The sequence below is a fragment of the Bombus pyrosoma genome, linkage group LG2, assembly GCF_014825855.1.
Source record: "Bombus pyrosoma isolate SC7728 linkage group LG2, ASM1482585v1, whole genome shotgun sequence".
NCBI lineage: Eukaryota > Metazoa > Arthropoda > Insecta > Hymenoptera > Apidae > Bombus > Bombus pyrosoma.
This window is the reverse complement of record NC_057771.1, coordinates 6,264,813-6,284,436: the sequence shown is the minus strand read 5'-3', so window position 1 is coordinate 6,284,436 and position 19,624 is coordinate 6,264,813. Positions and strand designations below refer to the sequence as shown.

General features: G+C 46.5%; 2 protein-coding genes across 6 annotated transcripts in view; one reads left to right on the top strand and one right to left on the bottom strand.

The window, feature by feature from the left end:
• The first annotated feature begins 154 nt into the window (after window positions 1-154).
• On the top strand, window positions 155-1,122 carry LOC122577690 (protein kish-A). Its single transcript, XM_043749171.1, has 3 exons — window positions 155-311; window positions 476-591; window positions 661-1,122. The coding sequence occupies exons 1-3, from the start codon at window positions 309-311 to the stop codon at window positions 764-766; spliced, it is 225 nt and encodes a 74-aa protein (XP_043605106.1). The 5' UTR covers window positions 155-308; the 3' UTR covers window positions 767-1,122.
• Window positions 908-19,624, bottom strand: part of LOC122577685 (lachesin-like) — a 36,440-nt gene continuing 17,723 nt past the window's right edge. Inside the window, exons 1-8 of one of the 5 annotated variants that reach the window (XM_043749160.1) lie at window positions 19,410-19,580; window positions 15,991-16,088; window positions 7,107-7,353; window positions 5,783-5,956; window positions 4,291-4,419; window positions 3,832-3,967; window positions 3,515-3,672; window positions 908-3,166 (exon numbers count right to left, since the gene is read on the bottom strand). In XM_043749160.1, coding sequence (XP_043605095.1) covers window positions 2,832-3,166; window positions 3,515-3,672; window positions 3,832-3,967; window positions 4,291-4,419; window positions 5,783-5,956; window positions 7,107-7,353; window positions 15,991-16,088; window positions 19,410-19,482 — 1,350 coding nt within the window. In that variant the 5' untranslated portion in view covers window positions 19,483-19,580 and the 3' untranslated portion in view covers window positions 908-2,831. Of the gene's footprint in view, window positions 3,167-3,514; window positions 3,673-3,831; window positions 3,968-4,290; window positions 4,420-5,782; window positions 5,957-7,106; window positions 7,354-8,492; window positions 8,856-15,990; window positions 16,089-16,160; window positions 16,297-17,400; window positions 18,207-19,409; window positions 19,581-19,624 lie in introns of those variants that run through there. The other 4 variants (XM_043749161.1, XM_043749159.1, XM_043749158.1 and 1 more) reach the window with 4 other exon arrangements.

Below are 19,624 nucleotides of genomic sequence, written 5' to 3'. Positions count from 1 at the left end.
ATATTAAATATAACACTATTCTCGTAATAAATGTCAATTTCTCTGTAAATCGTAACATGAAGATGATTTAATTTAGAATAAATTTTGGTAGATTTTTAAACATTTGTTCATCAAACAGCTACTAGTTCCTTCTTGAATCTTTTTCGCTTGTTGCGTATTCGCCTTTTATCATAGCAAATTTTTGTGTTGCAGTCTTGATCGTAGTTTTGGTCTGCATTTAGTCAGTAGTTAAAGTAAATGTCATTCGTATGGAGATTGACTTTGTATAACAATTTTATATAACAATTTATCATCATTCATAAATCGTAATGGTAAGATCGTGGATTCGTAAAATATAAAATGTATATATTGTGAATAGTCGAATACATGACTATAAACAACCGGTGACTTTTGTCATAACCTCTTTGATACTTGTACAGGGTTCTCTAAATCGTGCAATTTTTTCTAAAGTTTGTTTACGGGGTTGGACACGCAGTCTGCCCTATTTAATTTCCAGAGTTTGCTGACAGTTATTTTGCTATTGATATGTACCTGTACTTACGTTAGATCCATCGTACCCAGTTTATTGGACAGTCGATTAGGAAAAGTTGGGTATGTATATTTTGTCGACTTTAAAAGATATAATGTATATATGCATTGATTGTAACGTGTAATAATTAGTTTTCAAGGTACTCTTTGGAAGTGTGCCAGGATTGGTGAGAGAAAAAGTCCATACGTGGCAGTGGGTTGCCTTTTTATGGCTTTCAATATCTTATTTTGGTCTTAATATTTACATAGGGATTACAAACTACCAAAAAATATTTCAAACAATTGCGTATAATTTTATACTGATTACAGATGTAATGGATTTTAATGTAAATAAGCTTAAGTTCAACCTAAAATGAAAGGAAATAATTAATATCTTGGCTACTTGCACGGTATGTTTTATTTGTCAACATGTTGGTTTCTCCAAAGCTATATAATTATCCAATTTGAGCACATTTTCTCACCATATTTTCATAATATACTTTTTTTTTTTTCTATAAACAACAACATTCTTTTATTATAGTTATTGTAGAGTCGTTATATTGAGCAGTGTTTTACGATATACAATATTTGTTAAATAGATATATTTAACACGTGTGTCGTTCTGTTTATTTCGCGGATATGCTACTATTTCAATGACAATAAACCACGCATCGTGACTAAAATTTGTACTCTGTAATAGAAGACATTCATGACAGTAATAGTACCAGAAGAAAGCTCCGACACTCTCGGTTTGAAAATTTTATGCGCTAAAGAACATCGAGCTTTTCTAGTCGCACCATTTCGTACACAGATTGTAATTACAGAGTAACATATGATTTGCGGTTTTGCGAGGAACGTTTAAAAAAAAATGATGCAAAGCACATACAACTTATTAGGAACGATTATTGTCGATTCCTTGAAAGAAAAGTATTTCTTCGATATTATCGCAAACGATCGTTACGCTAAAGAGAGACTGCGTTGTTCGTTTATATACACGTTTGCATAAAAGAAAGGAAAAGGGAAGGAAAGGAAAGGAAAGGAAAGAAACGGAAAGAAAACGAAGAGACGTTAAATAATACAACGAATAATCGTTATCCGATAGATAACGTAGAACGTTCGGAAATGTATTCGATGATCGCGTCAGTTGATTCCTCGCAGTTAACCACATCGATTATATTTATAATTGTGGTCTTGTTTAATCGTTGGCATATGAGGTACGTTACTTGCCTACGGGTAATTAAAAAAATACGTAAAATAAGAAAAGTAAGGTCTAGTATCTTTCTAAAATATATAGTACGGTACTATACGCCCTACGGATATGAATCTTAGATATGACGTGTTTAACGTTCGTTAAGATGCCACTTACGATCTCAGTTCACTCTGTTATCGTACCGATAAATAAAGATATTATCTTATTACCCCTTACGTACAAATTAGTATGCTAATTATTTGTCTTGTCTGTGTTCGAGTATAATCGAATAGTTGATTAAGGAGCGGTGATTCACGACAAACGGCGAATCTCGCAGAACGTGGAGATACAATTAATCTTTGATAATAATAATTACGGCGTAAGGATATCATAAGGGATGTTCATTTTAATTGGATCGCCAATGCCATTGTTGAAATAATTTCGAAGTGTGGGTAATCGATTGAAAGCATCAATTTTTAGTCGTATTTTGTCGAACGATGATCTCGTGAATGACACTGGTGGCCCACTTGAGATAGACACCCTGCTTGTGTAAGGCTTTCGACGCTAACGTTATAAAAATTACATCGTTACTCCTAATAACTCCACAAATCGGAAATAATAATTCCAATGGGAAACCTTGTATTCCTTTTGCTTCGTTCGTTGTTAAAAAAATACTCGACAATGTTACATTTAGTTCAACTAAAGAACACACTTCGCTCACGACTTTACTCTTTTCCCCGCATTCCAAAACGGATAAAAGGGTCATAAAAAATACATTCGTAAGCATTTATCTTTTAAAATTCGCAACAGTATTCAGCGCGGTGTTTGTCCGCGACAAGAGAGAGATCGATTTGTTCGCTGTATCGTCTATTTACTAGCAATTCGTGCTCGTTTCAAACGCAATAAGAACTTGCTTCTGTTCGATTAATACTTGGGTGTCACGATTTCTTCTCTCTATCGTTTGTTCGGAGATATGGTGGTCGGATCACGGTGTTTGTCTAGCCGCAAGATTTCCGATTCGTTCGTTCGTTCGTTTCCCTTGCGCGCCATCACGCGTGAACCGCGAGCGAACAACTTGCAGTAGCTTTTCGCTCGCTCAATCCGTTAACAGAGCTTTCGCCGCGTGTGCGAACGTTTACCGCAGGGTCAGGAAGAACAGCAAACAGACCGCGTAGATCCGCGTGCCGCTGAGTTTCTTCGCGTTGGCACAATTTCTCACGTTCGGGGTGTCGCGATTCTTAAACAAGTTCTTGTCTTTGATGAAAGGCGCCCGTGGATCCACCGTCGTCGAGGTCGTCATGTGCTTGCTGTAAACGATTCTCGCGGTACTCTTCTGCATCGCCGGTGTGCTCATCTGATGAAAAATTCGATTTATCGTCGTGACCTGAGCGAACTTTGATTTCCCTCGATTGCTCGATTTGTTCGAGTTTGCCAAGGTAGTCCGGGTGGGTGGAGTTGCTCGTTCAATTTCTGAAAACAATTCCCGTGAATTGTATGGCGAAAACAGGCGGAAGAGTCCGACTTCGTTGATCTAAGAGAATACCGTGTAAGACCGAGCTTTGTATCAATTTTTTTACGAGAAAAATCAGCTACCTCGTCGGTCAGCGTGAACGATCTTTTACGGTGGACAGAGACAAATCGTGGCCGACGAAATCGGTGAAACAGGCGAACGCAAGAACGCAAACACTGGCTGGGACGAGAAACAGCGAGTGACGGATGTCAAAGAAAATGTACGCGTATATAACTGGAATGGAAGGCGGAATCTAGGGAACACCGAGCGTGGAAAAATGACACGTTCGATCGCATATGTCGACTCACCGTACACCCTAAGGGTAGCCTCGGCTTTGCCCATGCTTGAGGACGCTGAACACGTGTACTCTCCTAAATCCGTTTTCTCTAAACGTCTTATCTTCAGCTCGCTCGTTGTCTTCCATTCCTCGTCCGGATGTCCCCTTTCGTCGATCTCGTATCTACCACTGTTGACACGTTGCTTAACTTTAGCACGCGGTGCGCGCGTACAATCGATTTCGTTCGTTTTGCGATCGTACGATATCTAGACGAGCTCCGAGGGATAACGCGACGCGCGTTAATGAAAAAGAAACACGACCGATCGACAGCTCGACGTGTGTACATACCCGCTCATAATAACTTGCTCCTTTCTAGTCCACAAGTTAATGGTCTTTGGATATGCCTCGATCAAGCAGATCAACGATACGTCCGTGTCCAAAGGCGAACTCAATAATTGATTGGGAACCTTGGCGCTAGGTGGAACTGAAATTCCAACGGATGATAAAAGTCGATTAATAGGTAACAAGTTTGCCAACCTACGCAAACGAATAAAGAAACGAATTATCGAGTGGCGCAGAAATCTATAACCACGTTGGCTTTATCGAGTTTCGAATGGCGTGAACATCGCGCGGGCAGAAAGACGGTTAGCACGGTTAGAAACGTGGTTGAATTTTCCGGCGACAAGAAATATCGTTTATGTCGTTGGTGGAATAAATGGAAAGAAGCAGGGTGTAACCGTTTATCGAAACGCGGGCCAACTCGCTAAAGTATAATCGATTAGCCGGAATTCGAAAGTATATACTCACAGTTTACCCTCAGATAGACTCTCTTGCTGACTGCCGGGGGCACTTCGTTTTTGGCTATACAAAGATAAGCTCCCATTTGCCTCCTGTCTACCCTGGTTAATTCCAGCTTCTCACCGGACTGGTTGTCCACTATAAAATCTCGCGTCGTATGAATATCTCGTTGAAAGCTCTCGTATACATATCGCTGGCCGCGTGCCAGCGTTCGCACGCATACCAAATTACACGCGAAATACGTCGTTCGCGTTAAAACAACCAGACCACCGCCTACTACAACGCTAAATCTCGCGTTCGAAAATCGTTTACACGATTATTCGTTAACGAGCAGCGGGACGAACGATTTAAGGAAGGACGAGGTATCGTAAAACGCGACCTGTACCCAGTGGCGTATGACGTTCGTATCGAACGAAGGCGTGGTAACTTGAAACATAGTCGACAACTATTCGCCAACTACTGTCGCGAATTTCATGATCGATAGGGCCGAACCGCGAAAGTCCTATCGTAAAATTCCTGGGCAAATTACGGCAAAATCGCCGAGAAACTTTCGAATCGTTTATCGGTTACGACCTTATAGTACGTACACACCGTATTATCGTTTAATTACGCGTATACGTTTTCAACGCTTTCGAAATCAATGAACCGCGCCGGATTAGATTATTATCGAGCAAACGCGCCGTTTCGCGATTCCGATAAAGCGCGTCAGCCTCCTAACGAGATGCAGCTTGCCTGACCCACCTCCTATCGTTCGGTCGACGAATATTTTCGTCGCAGGCGGCGTCGCGTCGATCGTACTCAAAATATCGCGTATCGATTTATCAACACCGCTCGAGAATTTGTTCCCATTAATATCTCTCGACCGATCAACGAATTTGCCGCGCGTCCGAGCGAAAAATGCGTCCGACGCGAACCATTTGGCATCCGGTGTATTCACCGCGACCGTCGACAGCGAGGGAGGCGTGAAACCGCCAAATTCTACGATACTCGGAGAATCGACCAGCACTGTCACGTATACGGAAATATATCGAAAGTCGTTCCGAACACACTAATCTCCATTCGATGAGACGTGTTCCACCGTAATTGCTTTCGATCGGCATCACGTAGGTTTGCGAATTTACGATGTCTTCATGTTCCGCTAAGCGGATCGTGATGGCGAATCGAGTCGCGTACACATTTTGGATAATTAGTCGTCGAAAGTGATGCGACTAGGACGAATCTTCGATCGAAATTTTAATTACCGTCATGCCGGTTAAACGATCGTCTTTGTTACTTCGTCGTATTCTCGAATTTCTTTGAAGGTTCGAGTCTTTCGGAAAGAACGACGGCGGCTCGAGAATGGCCAATAAGGGTTAAAGAGCGATATTCGAGAAGCTGACGGCGGACAGCGATTTCGGGCAGCGAGGAATTAATAAAACGTAGGAGAGAATCGAAGGTTATTTGTCATCGGGAACGACGGTGGCGAGGGTGCTCGAGTCGAGATAAAAATGTAATATCTTACCTGGTATCAGCGGATCGTGAAGACCCCTCATAAGTATGAAACCACTTTTCTCGCGTCGCCAGAGCACACGAGGTGTCGGTCTTCCGGAGGCCTTGCACGAGAGGGTGGCGTTCTCACCCTCTAGAACGGAGACCTCGCCCTCCGATGTGCCGGTGCTAAGTATATCCGGCGGTACTGAAAGAACAAAATTGGATTCGCGTCGCTCTGTAGATAAGTCTGTCTAGTCGCGGTTGGCAATTAGAAGGCGGCTAAACGAGAGAATTCGAGAAGAAGAAATTCGCGTCGATTGAAATCTCCAAGCCGTTTCCAAAGGGGAGCACAAATCGAAGATTGAATCGAAGCGAAGCGAAGTCGAAGTTTTGAGTTGCATAGTCGCAACGACGGGGTTTGCGAGTCGCGTATTTGCAGAGACGCGCGTGGAAATGTGGAGGGTGGCACCGGTAGAAATTACGGACCGCCGTAAAGATCGAGCACGATGTAACGGGACGGTACTAAAGCCGGCATGGAAATTGGACCGACTCGTCTGTCGGCGGGTCTGACTGGGCAAAATCAGGTTAAAACGCTTCGCTCCCGAGGAAAATTAAATACCATCTATCCCTGGGTAACAGAGAAGGAACATTTTCGCAATGAAATCCCGTTTCTTTTGAAGGAGCACGGGGCCATTTCAATTACACGCGTTCAGCTTGGACAAATATTCTGTACGTCGAGCGGAGCAGAGCGAGGGGGCGGGCAGGCAAGCTTCGGCTGGAGGAGATTCAGCGCGAGATAGGGCCGAGGTTTGGCCGAGGTAGGGCGAGAAAAAAGGAAACGGGACCTTTCCTGTGTTTGGCCACAAAGGAATTTCATTCCATTCGGGCCGATCGCTCTTTCGAGTTGAATGCCGAGGCAAACACGCACACTCTCCATGAATTCTCTTTCTCCCTCGGTGTCCACGTATACGCACGATACAACGTACAGCGAGCGTACGCGCTTACACGTAGTACCGTACACGCGTCTGCCAGACGCGGACGACGCTCGGTAATATACGCGCTCGCATGTATGGCGTGGCGGGGGAGGAAGTAGAGGGAAATAGTAATGGGGAAGGGAGGGTTAGCGGGTGGAACGAATAGAAGGCGGGCGAGCAGCAACGTAACGTTACGGCCCGTGTTCTGTGTCGGGGTCCCATTGAAACGTATTCTAGCGGCGAGGCGCGCATATTTTCCACCCCTTCTCGAGGTAGGCTAATCGAAACCGGTGCGTGCGTACGTGACGTCTCTGCGACCGACCGCAAACACCCAACTGTATCTAGCCGTAGGAATGCGGTATAACGCGCAATTAGGCATACCTAGGACATCCACGCATCCCAGCTGGCTCAACATGGGCTTCGTATTCAGTTGGCACATGTAGCAGCCTCGGTCAGCTTCCCGAAGCTGGCGAATATGAAGCCGCGAAGTGGCTTCCTCCTCGTCTCTCGATTGGCTTTGATTCTTCGACTTTGCGTTCTCCAGCGTGACGAGAAATCGGGGCGAGTGAGTCACCGTTCGTTGACCCATCGACAATATCGTTTTATCCTCCACACGAATCCATCCCACCTGAGACAGCGAACATACAATTTTTTTATGAAAAGCGGATCCTCCCGCATCCCCATCCGTCTATCCGTCCGCGGATGCGCCTTTAAATCAAAAGTCGAAAGGGAAACCCGTTTCGGAACATTGACGAAATTGTACATTGGCGAAACGTTGGACCGCGCGACCAAGATAATCCGCTATCCCTTCCTACCATCCTAATTGCTTCGATATTACCGCCAACGGATCTCTACGTATATGTGCGTATAATATTCCGCATCCCGGATGAACGTACACTTGCACAGCCCCCAATGTAAATGTAGTTAATTATATCGACGTTTCTATTCAAATAGGTAGAACGTTGCGCGGATGGAGTAGGCAGGGATGGTTAAATAAGCGACGACAAAGCGGACAAACAGACTGGTGGGCGTCCAACGACGTAAACAATTGCCGAGCCGATTCAAAAATCGTTTATCCGACGGCACACGCGCCACTGAATAATCGCTGACAGGCGCAGGGGTCGTTCTCCTTTTGACGGGATCGCGTTCCTTTTTTTTTTCTTTTTCCTTTTCTTTTTTTTTTTCAAGGAAAAACGTGAATCTCCGTCGAGATTACCGCGTCAGGATAACGAAGGAGATTAACATCTGGCGGCAAGGATCGGAAAGCAGCGACGTGGGAACGCGACAGAGTCAGGCGGCGATCAGCCGCGGAATAGAGGACAGCTCGAGTCAATATTATATCGCGCGTAGCAGCCTGCTGTCTTGCCGTGTGTTTATGTGCACCGACGTATATCCACGACCGATACGTGTTCGCACGTATGGCCGGTAGCGGTAATTGCTTTTAGGCGAGCTCGACCCGGTGTGCCATTGGCACCGCGGGAATCAACCTGACGAAAGGTTCAATTTAACGTCGTATCGCGCACCCCTTTGCCCCGCGGCCCACTCCCGCATCTCCTACGCGTTATCTATAACGCTGCACTTGGTAATTAATCCGAAGTGACTGTCGTGCACATCCCGTATGTCTACCTATGCGCCCGTATGCGTCGGGTTACACGATGTCATGCGACACCGACCATTCGTACGCGCGCGACCCGACCGTGTACCTTGCTCGAGGAACCGACTAACCCGACTAGCTCGTTCAATCTACGAATCAGCTAATGCGTTTACCCTGGAAGGCGTGCGCGCCAATTTCGCGGAATTCCACTTGCGTTCTTCGCCTTCCTCCGCCTCTGGCCTTATACATCTCGTCTGGATGTACGATCGCGACACGATATCCTCGATGGTCGATATCCTCTCGTAGTGGATAACAAGATCGGTTCCTGGAAATTATTCAGCTCGAAGGAAGGGAGGAAGATACAGGGAGGAAGGGAAAACGAACGGGAGATCGAGACGAGTCGCACGAACCGGACCATCGTCGCCGCTTTCAGCGGCAATTGCGACTCTAATTGGGATAGCTCGGCACAGCGTTCCTCGAAACATCCTTCGTGCAGTGTAACCGATAGAATCGAACGTGGTCCTTGTCGGAGATAATCTGCGAACCTATGCGAAGATCATCTATCGTCGTGCTTTTCACCGTTTCGGTCGAGAAAAGAACAGACGGGGAAGAACGGGGCAAAAGTTTGAATTCCCTCCTCCTCCGAGGACAATCGATAATGTCTTAAGTACTTTGTCACTGGGGAACAACAGTTTGTCCCGCGCGGAACGAGAACGGAAACTATTACGTCGCCGGCAGAATCGTTATCTCCGCGACAAAGATAACGATTCGTTCGATTCGCTAATTCAGGATAGATAACGTTCGACCATCCCACGAGGAAACGCGACTTCTTATCCGACGAAAAGTTGCTCGACCTCCGTACGCGATCCACCACCAGCCACGATCATCCCTTTGTTTCGCGTAATACGCCGCGCGCGATCATCGAAGATCGTCTTCTCTGTGTTCAAATCGCATCGGCGGAGACGTACGGGCCTGCTGGTAGGCCGTACGCGTTTCTCCCTTTGCCCTTTGCGTTTTGCCCTGTCGGCAAACAAACCGCGAGATTTCTTTGGGAAAATTGGTTGGCGGAACTGGTTCGACGGAGCTGACACACATTATCCTTGGAGTTACGAAATTCCCCGGTGGGTACGGCCGGGACTCTCGTACCCCTCCGGTGTAATATTTCCAGAGACCCTGGGCCACGAATCTACGTTAGCGCTAAGAGATTGCTCCCCATACCCTTTTCCTAGGCCAACCTCCGTCCCTTTTCCTCTTCCGTTCCATTGTAATCATGGAAACAATCATTCTTCGCTCTCCTTCCCTCCGATGCTTCTTCGTTCTAACCTCGACGATCTCGTTCCGTCTACGTCTCTCTCTCTCTCTCTGTATATCTATATATATATATATCTATATATCTATATATCTATATATATATATATAGATAGATAGATAGATATATATATATACTCTTCTCCGTCCGTCTCCCAAAACTCGGTCCATTCTCCCGCTCTCTACCGTTCTGCCTATCTATATCCGTTCATCTTTCTCGTTCTCTTTTCGGCTCCATCGCGAATTTCGGGCTAAAACCCCTGTCTTCGTTGCTCCAGCAAGGTGGCGTGCGGTTCCGCCGGCAACTCTGGTGGTAGTAGCGATGCTGGTGGTGTGGCGAGCTACCCTTTCGCTCGCCTCCGCAGCAATCACCGATTTGTCTGAATAAGCCCCGGGCAAGTATATGCTCGTGCTTACCCCGGGGAAACACCACTCCGGCCAACTCACACCCATCGTCTCTCTCACCGCCGTCGCCCCCACCCGACTGCATTCCCTCAACAGCAACCCCCTGTACTCTCTGCCTCTCTTCATTCTGCTTCCTACACCCTCGATCGGTCTGGCAGCGACTCCATACCCGAAAATACTCCGGTTCATCGATGCTTGATGGGAACCAGGCTGCGGAGGAAGAGGTTTCGGCAAACCGGCGGCCAGGGGAAGGGAAAGCGAGAAACGGAGTTGCCAAAGTCGTCGCGCCGTCGACGAGACTTCGGTGTTAATCAGAAATGGAACGTCATGGATGGCAAGCAAGGCGTAAGTGAATCCACACGAAACGATCGGATAAACGAGAGACGGCCGATCGCTGCACCCGTTCGACGATCCATCGAGTCGCATCGCGAGTCGTTTCGCGCCACTAAGATATACGGCGTGTTGCGGGCCAAATCGGCCGTGAAAACCTATAGCGCGCAATTAATCCTACGACGAGATCCATCTAAAGTAGATATATTTTGTCTGGCCGTTCGAGAAATACGCGGCGCGGAAAGCGTGAAGGAAATCGCGTTCGCGCGGTTCGTTGATCCACGAGCAACCGATACGCGTCGAGATCTCGCGACGATCTAATTGCGAGCCATCGAAAACGCGCCGCGGCGATGGAACGTAATTAAATGAAAAAGAAAAAAGAGAGAGAGAGAGAGAGGGAGGGGGGAGAGAAAACGAGCACCGAGGAGGAATCTACTTTGGCCCGGAATTATCCGGAGATAGATCCAACGATATAAAAGGACAGACCTATGGAAGTGAAAGTTCCGTATCCGTGAATGAAACGGAACCGAGTCGATCGTTCTCGCGGTTCTTTCATAACGTGAAAGGCCGATTCGTACAAAACGACGACGAGTCAACCGACGCGACGGCAATTAAACTTGCAGCATCTTTCCAACGAGATCCTCGACCAGCCCACCAAGCTCCACCGAATCGCACGATTCTTCTCGCGGCTTTTCCTATGGTAATTTATTTTATTCGAGCGGCAAACATTCCGTCGCTCGTTCCGCCGGAAGATCGATCGTCGTCGGAATCGTCATTTCGCGTTCCATCGCGGAAATTGAATCAACGTTGAAACGAGTGCCCGTGGAACGATCGGTTGTGGCGTGGCGCGTTAAACGCGTACGCGTATTAGTCGTTGCGTCGAAACCAGCCGTCGCTTTCTGCATTTTAAATGCTAATTTATTTTTCGCCCGTCATTGTCAGTTTACGTTGCTTGAAACTCGAATCATTACACGGCTCGTACGATGCGTCAATCGAACGTGAGGAACATGCGCGATAACCGTTTCGACGGAATCGCCAGCTGAATTGAAAATCTTTCCGCGCCAAACGTCTAGAAACGATAACTTTATTTTTTATTGACGCCGAGCATCTCCACGCGATCGGTCACTTTTCGATTCTCGTTGCGCCACGACCAATTCTATTTCCCCCCGCGGGAACCTCCACCGGCCTGTCGTATTTTTGCCCTTTTTTACGAGCTTTTTATGCGCAAACGTATAGACGGCGAGAGGATTTTGTCGCCTATAAATAAGGGAATAAAAACGATTCCGATTACAATCACGTCGACGAAACGCCTCGACCTTCGATCTTTCTCGTCTTTTTTCTTTTCTCTTTTTCCTTTTTTTTTTCTTTCTTTGTTTTCATCTTCGCCCGTAGACGTCACAGTCGTTTCCTTCGCTTTTCCCTTCTCCGGTCGTGCTGCTCGCTCGCGAAAAGTCCGGCAAACAGGAAATATCCAGCGAGTCCCGATCCGAACGTGTTCAATTTATAGCAACTTGGACGAACCGTCGAATATATATATATATATAGACGACGGCCACAATCGGCTTACCATCTTACCATTTCCTTGTGCCTCGGACGATTCTCATTTATACAGGTACTATATCTCGCGTTAGAAGCTGCATAATATTTGTTGGTCGACAAAAGACGGTCGCAGAAAGATGTTTCGCTCTCCTTTATGAATTCACGACGCGAGAAACTCTATCCAAATATGTCCGATGAAGTTTCAGAAGCCATAAATCTTCTACTTTCGTCAGACGTCTTTCCCACTGGCAGAGTAGAAGAGAATCGCTTTGAAGTCGCGCACACGCGTTTCAAATTCGTCGCTGGTGATGGTGGTGGTGGTGGTGGTGGTGTAAACGACTGCGTTCGACGATCGGTATCCTCGCGCGACGTTGCCTCGGTCTTCAGAGGGAACATCCCCTTCCATTTTTTTTCCTTGATCCAGCTTTGAGAAAGCCGGAATAAAGAGGGAAAGAAAGGTTTGGCTGGTTGCGTCTGGCCGATTCGCCTCGTTTTACTTGGTCGAAACAGTGTCGCGTAAAACTAAAAGCTTTCGGACTCGTCTCCAGGCTCCTTCCTCTTCCAGACGGAACGGGACTTTAGAAAAATCGACTGCAACTAGCGCGACAGGGATAAGAAAACACAGGGGGGGGGGGGAGGGGAACTCTGCGCGAAGTAAATAGAAGAACAACTTGCCGACCAGCTGGCGAACCAGCCTTTATCGATTTCATTCGTTACGTTCTCCTTTTTATTTCGCCGCGTGTTACGGAATACAAATTAGAAATAAACGTTTCGCCCGCGGCGAATTTCGATTCACCCTCCCCCCTCCACCCCTGTTATTCTGCTCGCGACGAAACCGGTCGTCCATTTCGTTTAACGGATTGATCGGTCGACTTTTCCTTTTTCTTCCGGACCTGCTTGGTTTTCGACTCGAAGCCGCAAGAAAATTCTCTCGCGAATCCTGGAAAGCGTGGCCCACGGCAAATCCGCGTTATATATTCATGAACGGTTAACTGGGGTTTAGCAGGAGGAAGCTGCAGCATGAAAGAAATAGAAAGAGGGAACGTTCTTGGGAAAATAGGGGCGCCTTAAATTCGCGCGTGTTAGCACAACAATGGATCAAAGGAATTCCGCGGGAAACGCGTTACAAGGGAAGGCGTGCAACGGCGCGCCGCGTGTGAAGTTTTGATCAGAGGCGACGCGTTGCTCGGGCAAACTTGCCGGCATTCCTGCGAATTGGATTTCTTCGAGGTAACTGCGACTACGTGCGGGCTTTTGTGTCGCCCCGGCAAAGTCGCGATGCATGCGACTCTTTGCGAGAAGATTGTTCTCCGATCCCGCAAGTTTGTTTATTTGCCTGCCGACGTACGGCGATATTTCGCGAGTTAACGCGTGCGTGAAAACTCAGCGACACAATGTGCCCGTGTATTTGCATGAGAAGAATACGTTTCCGGGACAAGCCGGTCGACCGTTGTGCCTCTAAAAATGAAAATATGTGAAAATTTTCTTCCGCGTATAGCGTTCGCCAGCCTTTTAACGATCTACAGCGACCTTGTTCCGTCATCTTCTTTTTCCCTCTGAACGAACAATGCTTTTCATCTCATCGACGCGCTTGTTTATCCGTCGTGTTTTCAATAACGCGTCGCCGTCGACACCGTGTTTCACAAATTAGAATTTTCGCCTTCGACGAAACAACGAAGAGAAATTCCTCTAATTATTTTATTTCGCGTCGCTGACGAAGCGACGTCGCGGCACAGGCAAAAGGAAACGCTCGCGATGGGCGCGTGGTGGACGACAGCCAAGGTAAATGTTGGTAAAAATCGCGAGCCGAGCAGAGTCGTTTGCGAAACGAATGCATTCACGCGGCTCATCGGAGTACGTTGGGATCCGTGGTTTCCGGCTCGATCGCCACCCCGTGAACTTATTTAGCGAATCGTTGCTTCCAATTTCGAAATATGGTCGCCGACCATCGAAAAATTAACCATAACGCGGTGTGAAACAGGTGGAGGCAAATAAGTCGCGTATAGAATAGAATCGATATTACTTGGCGGGTGGATCTGCTGGTTGCGAAGCACCGATCGGGCTGGGTTAAGGGCCAAATGGTACAGGGTCGTTTCGTCGAGGGGTAACGCGACTACGGTTCCAGGACGGTAGTTTCGCAGAATGGATTCGCGTGAATACAAATCTGCGGTTGTCGAGTATTATTCGGTAGTTGGTGTACTGGCGCGTTGATGTCCGCGACGCTGTGCGAACGTACCACGCGTAGATGGAACGAACGCGTTAAAAGCGTACCTTCTGAAAATAATGTAAAATAACAGGAACGCGACGCAACACGGCTCGTACTACGTGCGGACAAAAACGGATTTTAACGCGTGTTCGATCGTACGTTGAGAGTTTGCTGGGGAAATCTGCGCGCTAAGAGCGAAACGGCCACCAGGGCGCAAAACATCCGTCGTTACTCGACTTTAGTTTCTAATTACCGGGTCGTTCGAGCGACGTTTGTCACAGAGAGCGGAGAAGTAAAAAGGATTGGATGGCGAAACGGAGCTCGATGTTCCGGCTGATGCGAACATTCGTGCGCGCGTCACTGCCAGAAATTCGATTATGTAACATCGAATACCGATGAACGTGTATCGAATACGTCGAAAACAAATCGGGTTAGAAAAGTTATCGGACGTTCCGTGCAATGATATTTCGAGGTTGGTCGCGGGGCGCCGTTTGTCGACGTTTTTCATCTCGTTGATATAAACTGACTAAAACTTCGCGGTCGATTAATAGCTTGCTTTCGGGCCGCGGGATGAAACGCCGTCTTATTTTGCGTTCGTTGGCGAAACAGCCCCGGGCAACCAGCGGAATCGGCGCCGTGCCGCAAATTCCCCGTTTAAACGTTTGCGATGAAAGTGTACGATCCACGTTGTATTCGTGGTAATTTCCCTCCTTCGGCGATTCGCCGCGAAATTCGCCCATTCCCGTTGACAAATCGGCTTGAAATTTTCACGACGCTTTCCGTACCAACCGTTGAATATTAATTTCATCGCGGTACCGTTGTTTTAACTGTTTTCCGTAGTTTTTATCGGTAGACTCGCTTCAGGCGCCGACGCCGGCACCAGTCTCGTCGGCGAATAAACTTTCGAAAATTTCTCCGATATTTTGCGTTGTTGCTGTGCAAAAAGCGTAAAGCGACGGCAGCCGCCCACATCGAAGCACCGAAAACTTTCCGGCTAGTCCCGTTTTTCTCTAACCGACAATCGGGAATATTCCTTACCGTAAGATAAAGGAACAGCCGGTATTAATATAAACGCGGCTCGAGTACAGATGGGTAGAAGGGGTACGAGGCTACGGCGAGAAACGAGAGCCGGCCGAAACGAACCACTCGCCGCTTCGAGGTTTAACGGTATTTCGAATTTTGCGTCGATTAAAGTTTAATCTGTCACAGGAAGCATCGATGGCCGCGCATAGTTACCGGCCACATTGTCGTTAATTCGCATGAAATTGAAATACCGCGGCGAAAGAAGCTCAAATACGAATACACGTACGTCGACCACGCAAAGAGTTAATCACTCGCGACAGAACGCCGCTTAATTTCGTCTCGTTAGCCAGTGCCAAGCTTAATGAATTGTGTACCTGGCGAGAAGTTCCGCGGGGCTTTGTTGCGCGTTGGACGAACCCTGTACGACCGGATGACGAAGTTTCGGTTTATCTCCACCTGGTGAATGAGCGGGGCGCGACCTTTCCCACGCGGAAAACTGTTGGAAAGTTATTCTGGAAGAAGGAGCCAGAGAGGAGGGAGAGGTGGCGATGGTGTGTGGAGAGGTGGTGAATAGCGAAACAGTGGTGGGACGAGAAATGGCAAAAAGACGCGGGCCGCTGACATCTGCCACGAGCATCCACGCGACCCATTTGTTGCGACGAGATTACCGAAAATCTCCAATTCCTTTATCGCCTCGTGACCCGTGAACGACTCGAGCTCGCCGACTCGTGAACCAACGGACCCGTTTATTCTTACGCTCGCGGTCTGGCTAATTAACGTTCCACAACCACGCCAACTCCTCCCATCTCCCCCCCCCCCCTCCTTTTTTCCTCCCATAAAACCTTCGTCAAATCCCTTACCTTGTGATTTCCTAGTTTCCGGATCGTGCACGGTAGAACGGCTTCTTTACCAATAGCCGCTGTCACATTACCGATCGGCTGCACAAAACTCGGCAGATCTGCAAAAAATCAGTATCCTGCGTTTCATCCTCGTATAACGTATGATATCGTTTGGTTATTGTCGAACGTACCACGACGATCGCAGATTTTCAAAAAGGAGTTACGACGGCCGATACCTGCAACGAACGAAACTAGCCGTTTCCAACTTCCGACTGTCATACCGTTTCGTTCGTTGTTCTCGCGTTTCGCGTGCTTCTCGTTCTGATTTCGGTCAAAGGCGGTCTCGTTACACGCAACGCCTCTATCCGTCGCAACGCGACGTTCGCCACAACGAGTCTTTTGTAACGAAATTTGTAACGAAACTGCGTTTAGAATTAGTTTCACTCACTCTCTCTCTCTCTCTCTCTCTCTCTCTCGTGACTGTTTTACTCGAATGTATCCTCTATCGAGGAAAAACAGCGACGGATTTATAGGGAAGGTATGGAAAAATCGCGACAGCCCGGTAAAATAGAAAGGTGCGTATATTTCGTGTAGCTGGAAACATATTTCACATCGTTTACAACGGGTGCGGATTCGATAGCAGTGATTCGTAGCCCTCGTTAAAGCGTACGTGATGGCGCAATGACAGCGATTAACAGCTTGTTGGCGCATATAATATCGAACAGTCGCTGGTGAAGCATAGTTTCAATTTCCTGTCAACGGATGCACTGTCACTGGCTAATGGCCAAAGATGATACGCCGGGCTGGTGTGCATTATGTTAAGCCGATGGATCGAGAAAGGAGAGAGAGAGAGAGAGAGAATTTTCCCCCGTAAACATTCCTCGGGAACGAACGTTTATCACCGATGAAAAGGACACCGACGTTTCGCTGTGAAAAATGCGCTGAATAGTATGCCGAACGAGCGAATTGACGGAAACGTGAAAAGATAAGGTCCCTAAGCCTTAGTCAGGGCTGCCAACCAAGCATACCTCACCCGTTGGACTAGTCGCCATTGAAGCAAAGATTGAGACGTTACAACGATCCCGTATCGATCATATTACTCGATACTTTAATTCGGTATTTGGCTATATCGCGGTGATCGGCAACACGCGTATACTCGCTCTTGTTTACAAATACGATAATCGAGATGCTGTATCGATATTTTAAAGACTAGGATGAAAAGACGAGGACTCTATCGCTTTTGTTGGCGTTGTGTATTCCTTTCACGTTATTCGAAAGTGAGTGAGAGAGAGAGAGAGATTCTTTCGTTGTTTCCGAAGAGCAGGTCGTTGACAGACAGTCGGTCAAAAATATTCTATATAGCGTAAAATTGAAAGCAGAAAATGTTGACGTAATTTGTAATTGGATATGGTAATACGTTTTGCTTCTTACCTGTTTAAATGTTTTCATGTAATATCACGTTTTGCCGTAAAAGATAATTAGCATGCGTTACTTTGTGCTTTGATAAATAAATATAATAAATGAGAATTTGTTTTATAGGATGTGCAAACACTTTTACGAATTGCAATGAATGAATAATTGCAAGTCTGTCGCGTTCAAGTTCTGTCTGTATAATTAAATACTTCGTCCATTTCTACAGTCATATTAATCGAAGTTTCATAGTTTCTCTTAATCTAACTTTTGTTATACGTTAAGGGGAATCTATGGAATGGTTCTGCGTCGGAATAAATTATCTTCAAAATAGCACAGGGAAGTAGAAACTCGCGGCGTCTCTTGACGAAAGACACCGCACTGTTCCATGGAAACAAAATAATTATGATTTTAATGTATAAAATGCGAAAGAAGAGATTTCAGGACTCAAAACGGCAGAAACGATATGCTTGCGTTTATAACATCTCCCTTTCTAATTACCACATTTTGATGTAAAAGGTAACCAATGCGATCAGAAAATCCGTCAATCAGAACACAGAAATACGTCACCGTTATTTTACCTTCTTCTACTCGTCTTTCTACGCGTAAGGAATATAGTAGCAAGTTTTCAATCCGAGAATTAAAAATACTTTCCCTAAAAATATACCTTTTTTTTTACAGATACGATACATACAACAACAACCACCATTGGAAAAAATGTTCTTTCGTAAAGGTAGGCTATAAATTGTTCGCGAATACGAAATAACGTCCCGAAACGTACAACGCGAAGAACCGACAGAAACTGTCCGCTCGCGTTAAAGAAAACCAACGGCTTATCAGTCGTTCGTCAACTCCACGGTCTACTGCGACTGAAACTCGTTTAAAGCGTTAAAGCAACGAGATTAGGTAGGCAGATCTGGCTAAAACTTGCATCTGATTCGTGAAATTAAATAACGAACAATAGAGAAAGAAAGAAAATCAACGATACGAACATCGAGATTGGCTGAAACAGAGACCCCGTCGAATATACGAGAAAGAAATTTAATTATATTCAACGAGGTTATCGTTATAACATTATGCAATTATCACTTTAATATGCATGATCTGGTTCAGAAATAACGAGAATGCTTCCTACATAACTCAAATTGGTAGTTCTGGCAAAAAACAAATAAATTGTTGCGATCCGCGAACCTTATTAAAGTAGCGGATTATGTACACTTTAATTGGTTTCGTTAATATAGAATAATTACCAGATAAGTAATTACGTGTTTGGCGAGCATGTCATGAAAATGCTGCATCACGACGTTGCACCTGCTCTCGTTGTATTATCGCCCGACGAAGTTTTCGTAGCAAAGAAAATTGCACGACCCAGTGCTGCAACTCCTTTATTCTGCAGACCTCGGTGCCGCGGTTCTTCTCGTTCACCAAGATAAGAAATGATCTTAACGTTACAAGTTTCCAGCCGACTAGTTTCACATCGACAATGAACAAAATATGCTGTTTCTTGTTTCTACATTTACTCGTTATTTCTGGATCGGATCGCGGATACGAGTTTCCGATACTCTGAGATTTAAAACCAGATGTTAACGTCGCTGACTCGTCTAATAACTTCTCGACGATTATTTCGATTTTCACCAAACTTCTTGCACGTACGCTGATCACGGCTCTTACGATGCGATCGAATAGATGTTAAAATTAAAAATTCGGTATAAAATTATCTAAACTGAATCGAGCGTAGATCGCAGGAATCTCAGGATGTGTCTGCGCGCGCTCTACCCGGGCAAACTTTTCTGGCGTCGTTTTAAAAAAGTTGGAATAATCCGAAGCTGGAAACGAGCTGAGGCGGAGGGGAGCTGGGGCAGGGGCGCAGGCAGAGGAAAAAAGAGAAAGCTTCTTCGATACGGAGAACGAGCCGAACGGTTCGGTGAAAATGAAGCGGTGGCGGTGCTATCGGACGGTGGCCACATGGCGCGATATCGCGTACCCAACGCGAGTCAAAGTTTGGAAATGGCATGAACGGGTACGCGTACCCGTGGACCAGTCTGCCCGATGAGACCGGAAGACGCTCCGGCGTTGCATTCGACCGGTGTGCATCGTGTGCATCGAACGGAAAAACGCTGCGCTGCAGCTGTGTGTGGACGTGTGCGCGATACTCGAAGATACGGGGTCGTAACTGCTTATGGAAGTTGGAGAGAGAACGCTGTAGCTTCGCGAGGTTTTTGCTGCTCGAAGAGCGAGGGTCGAG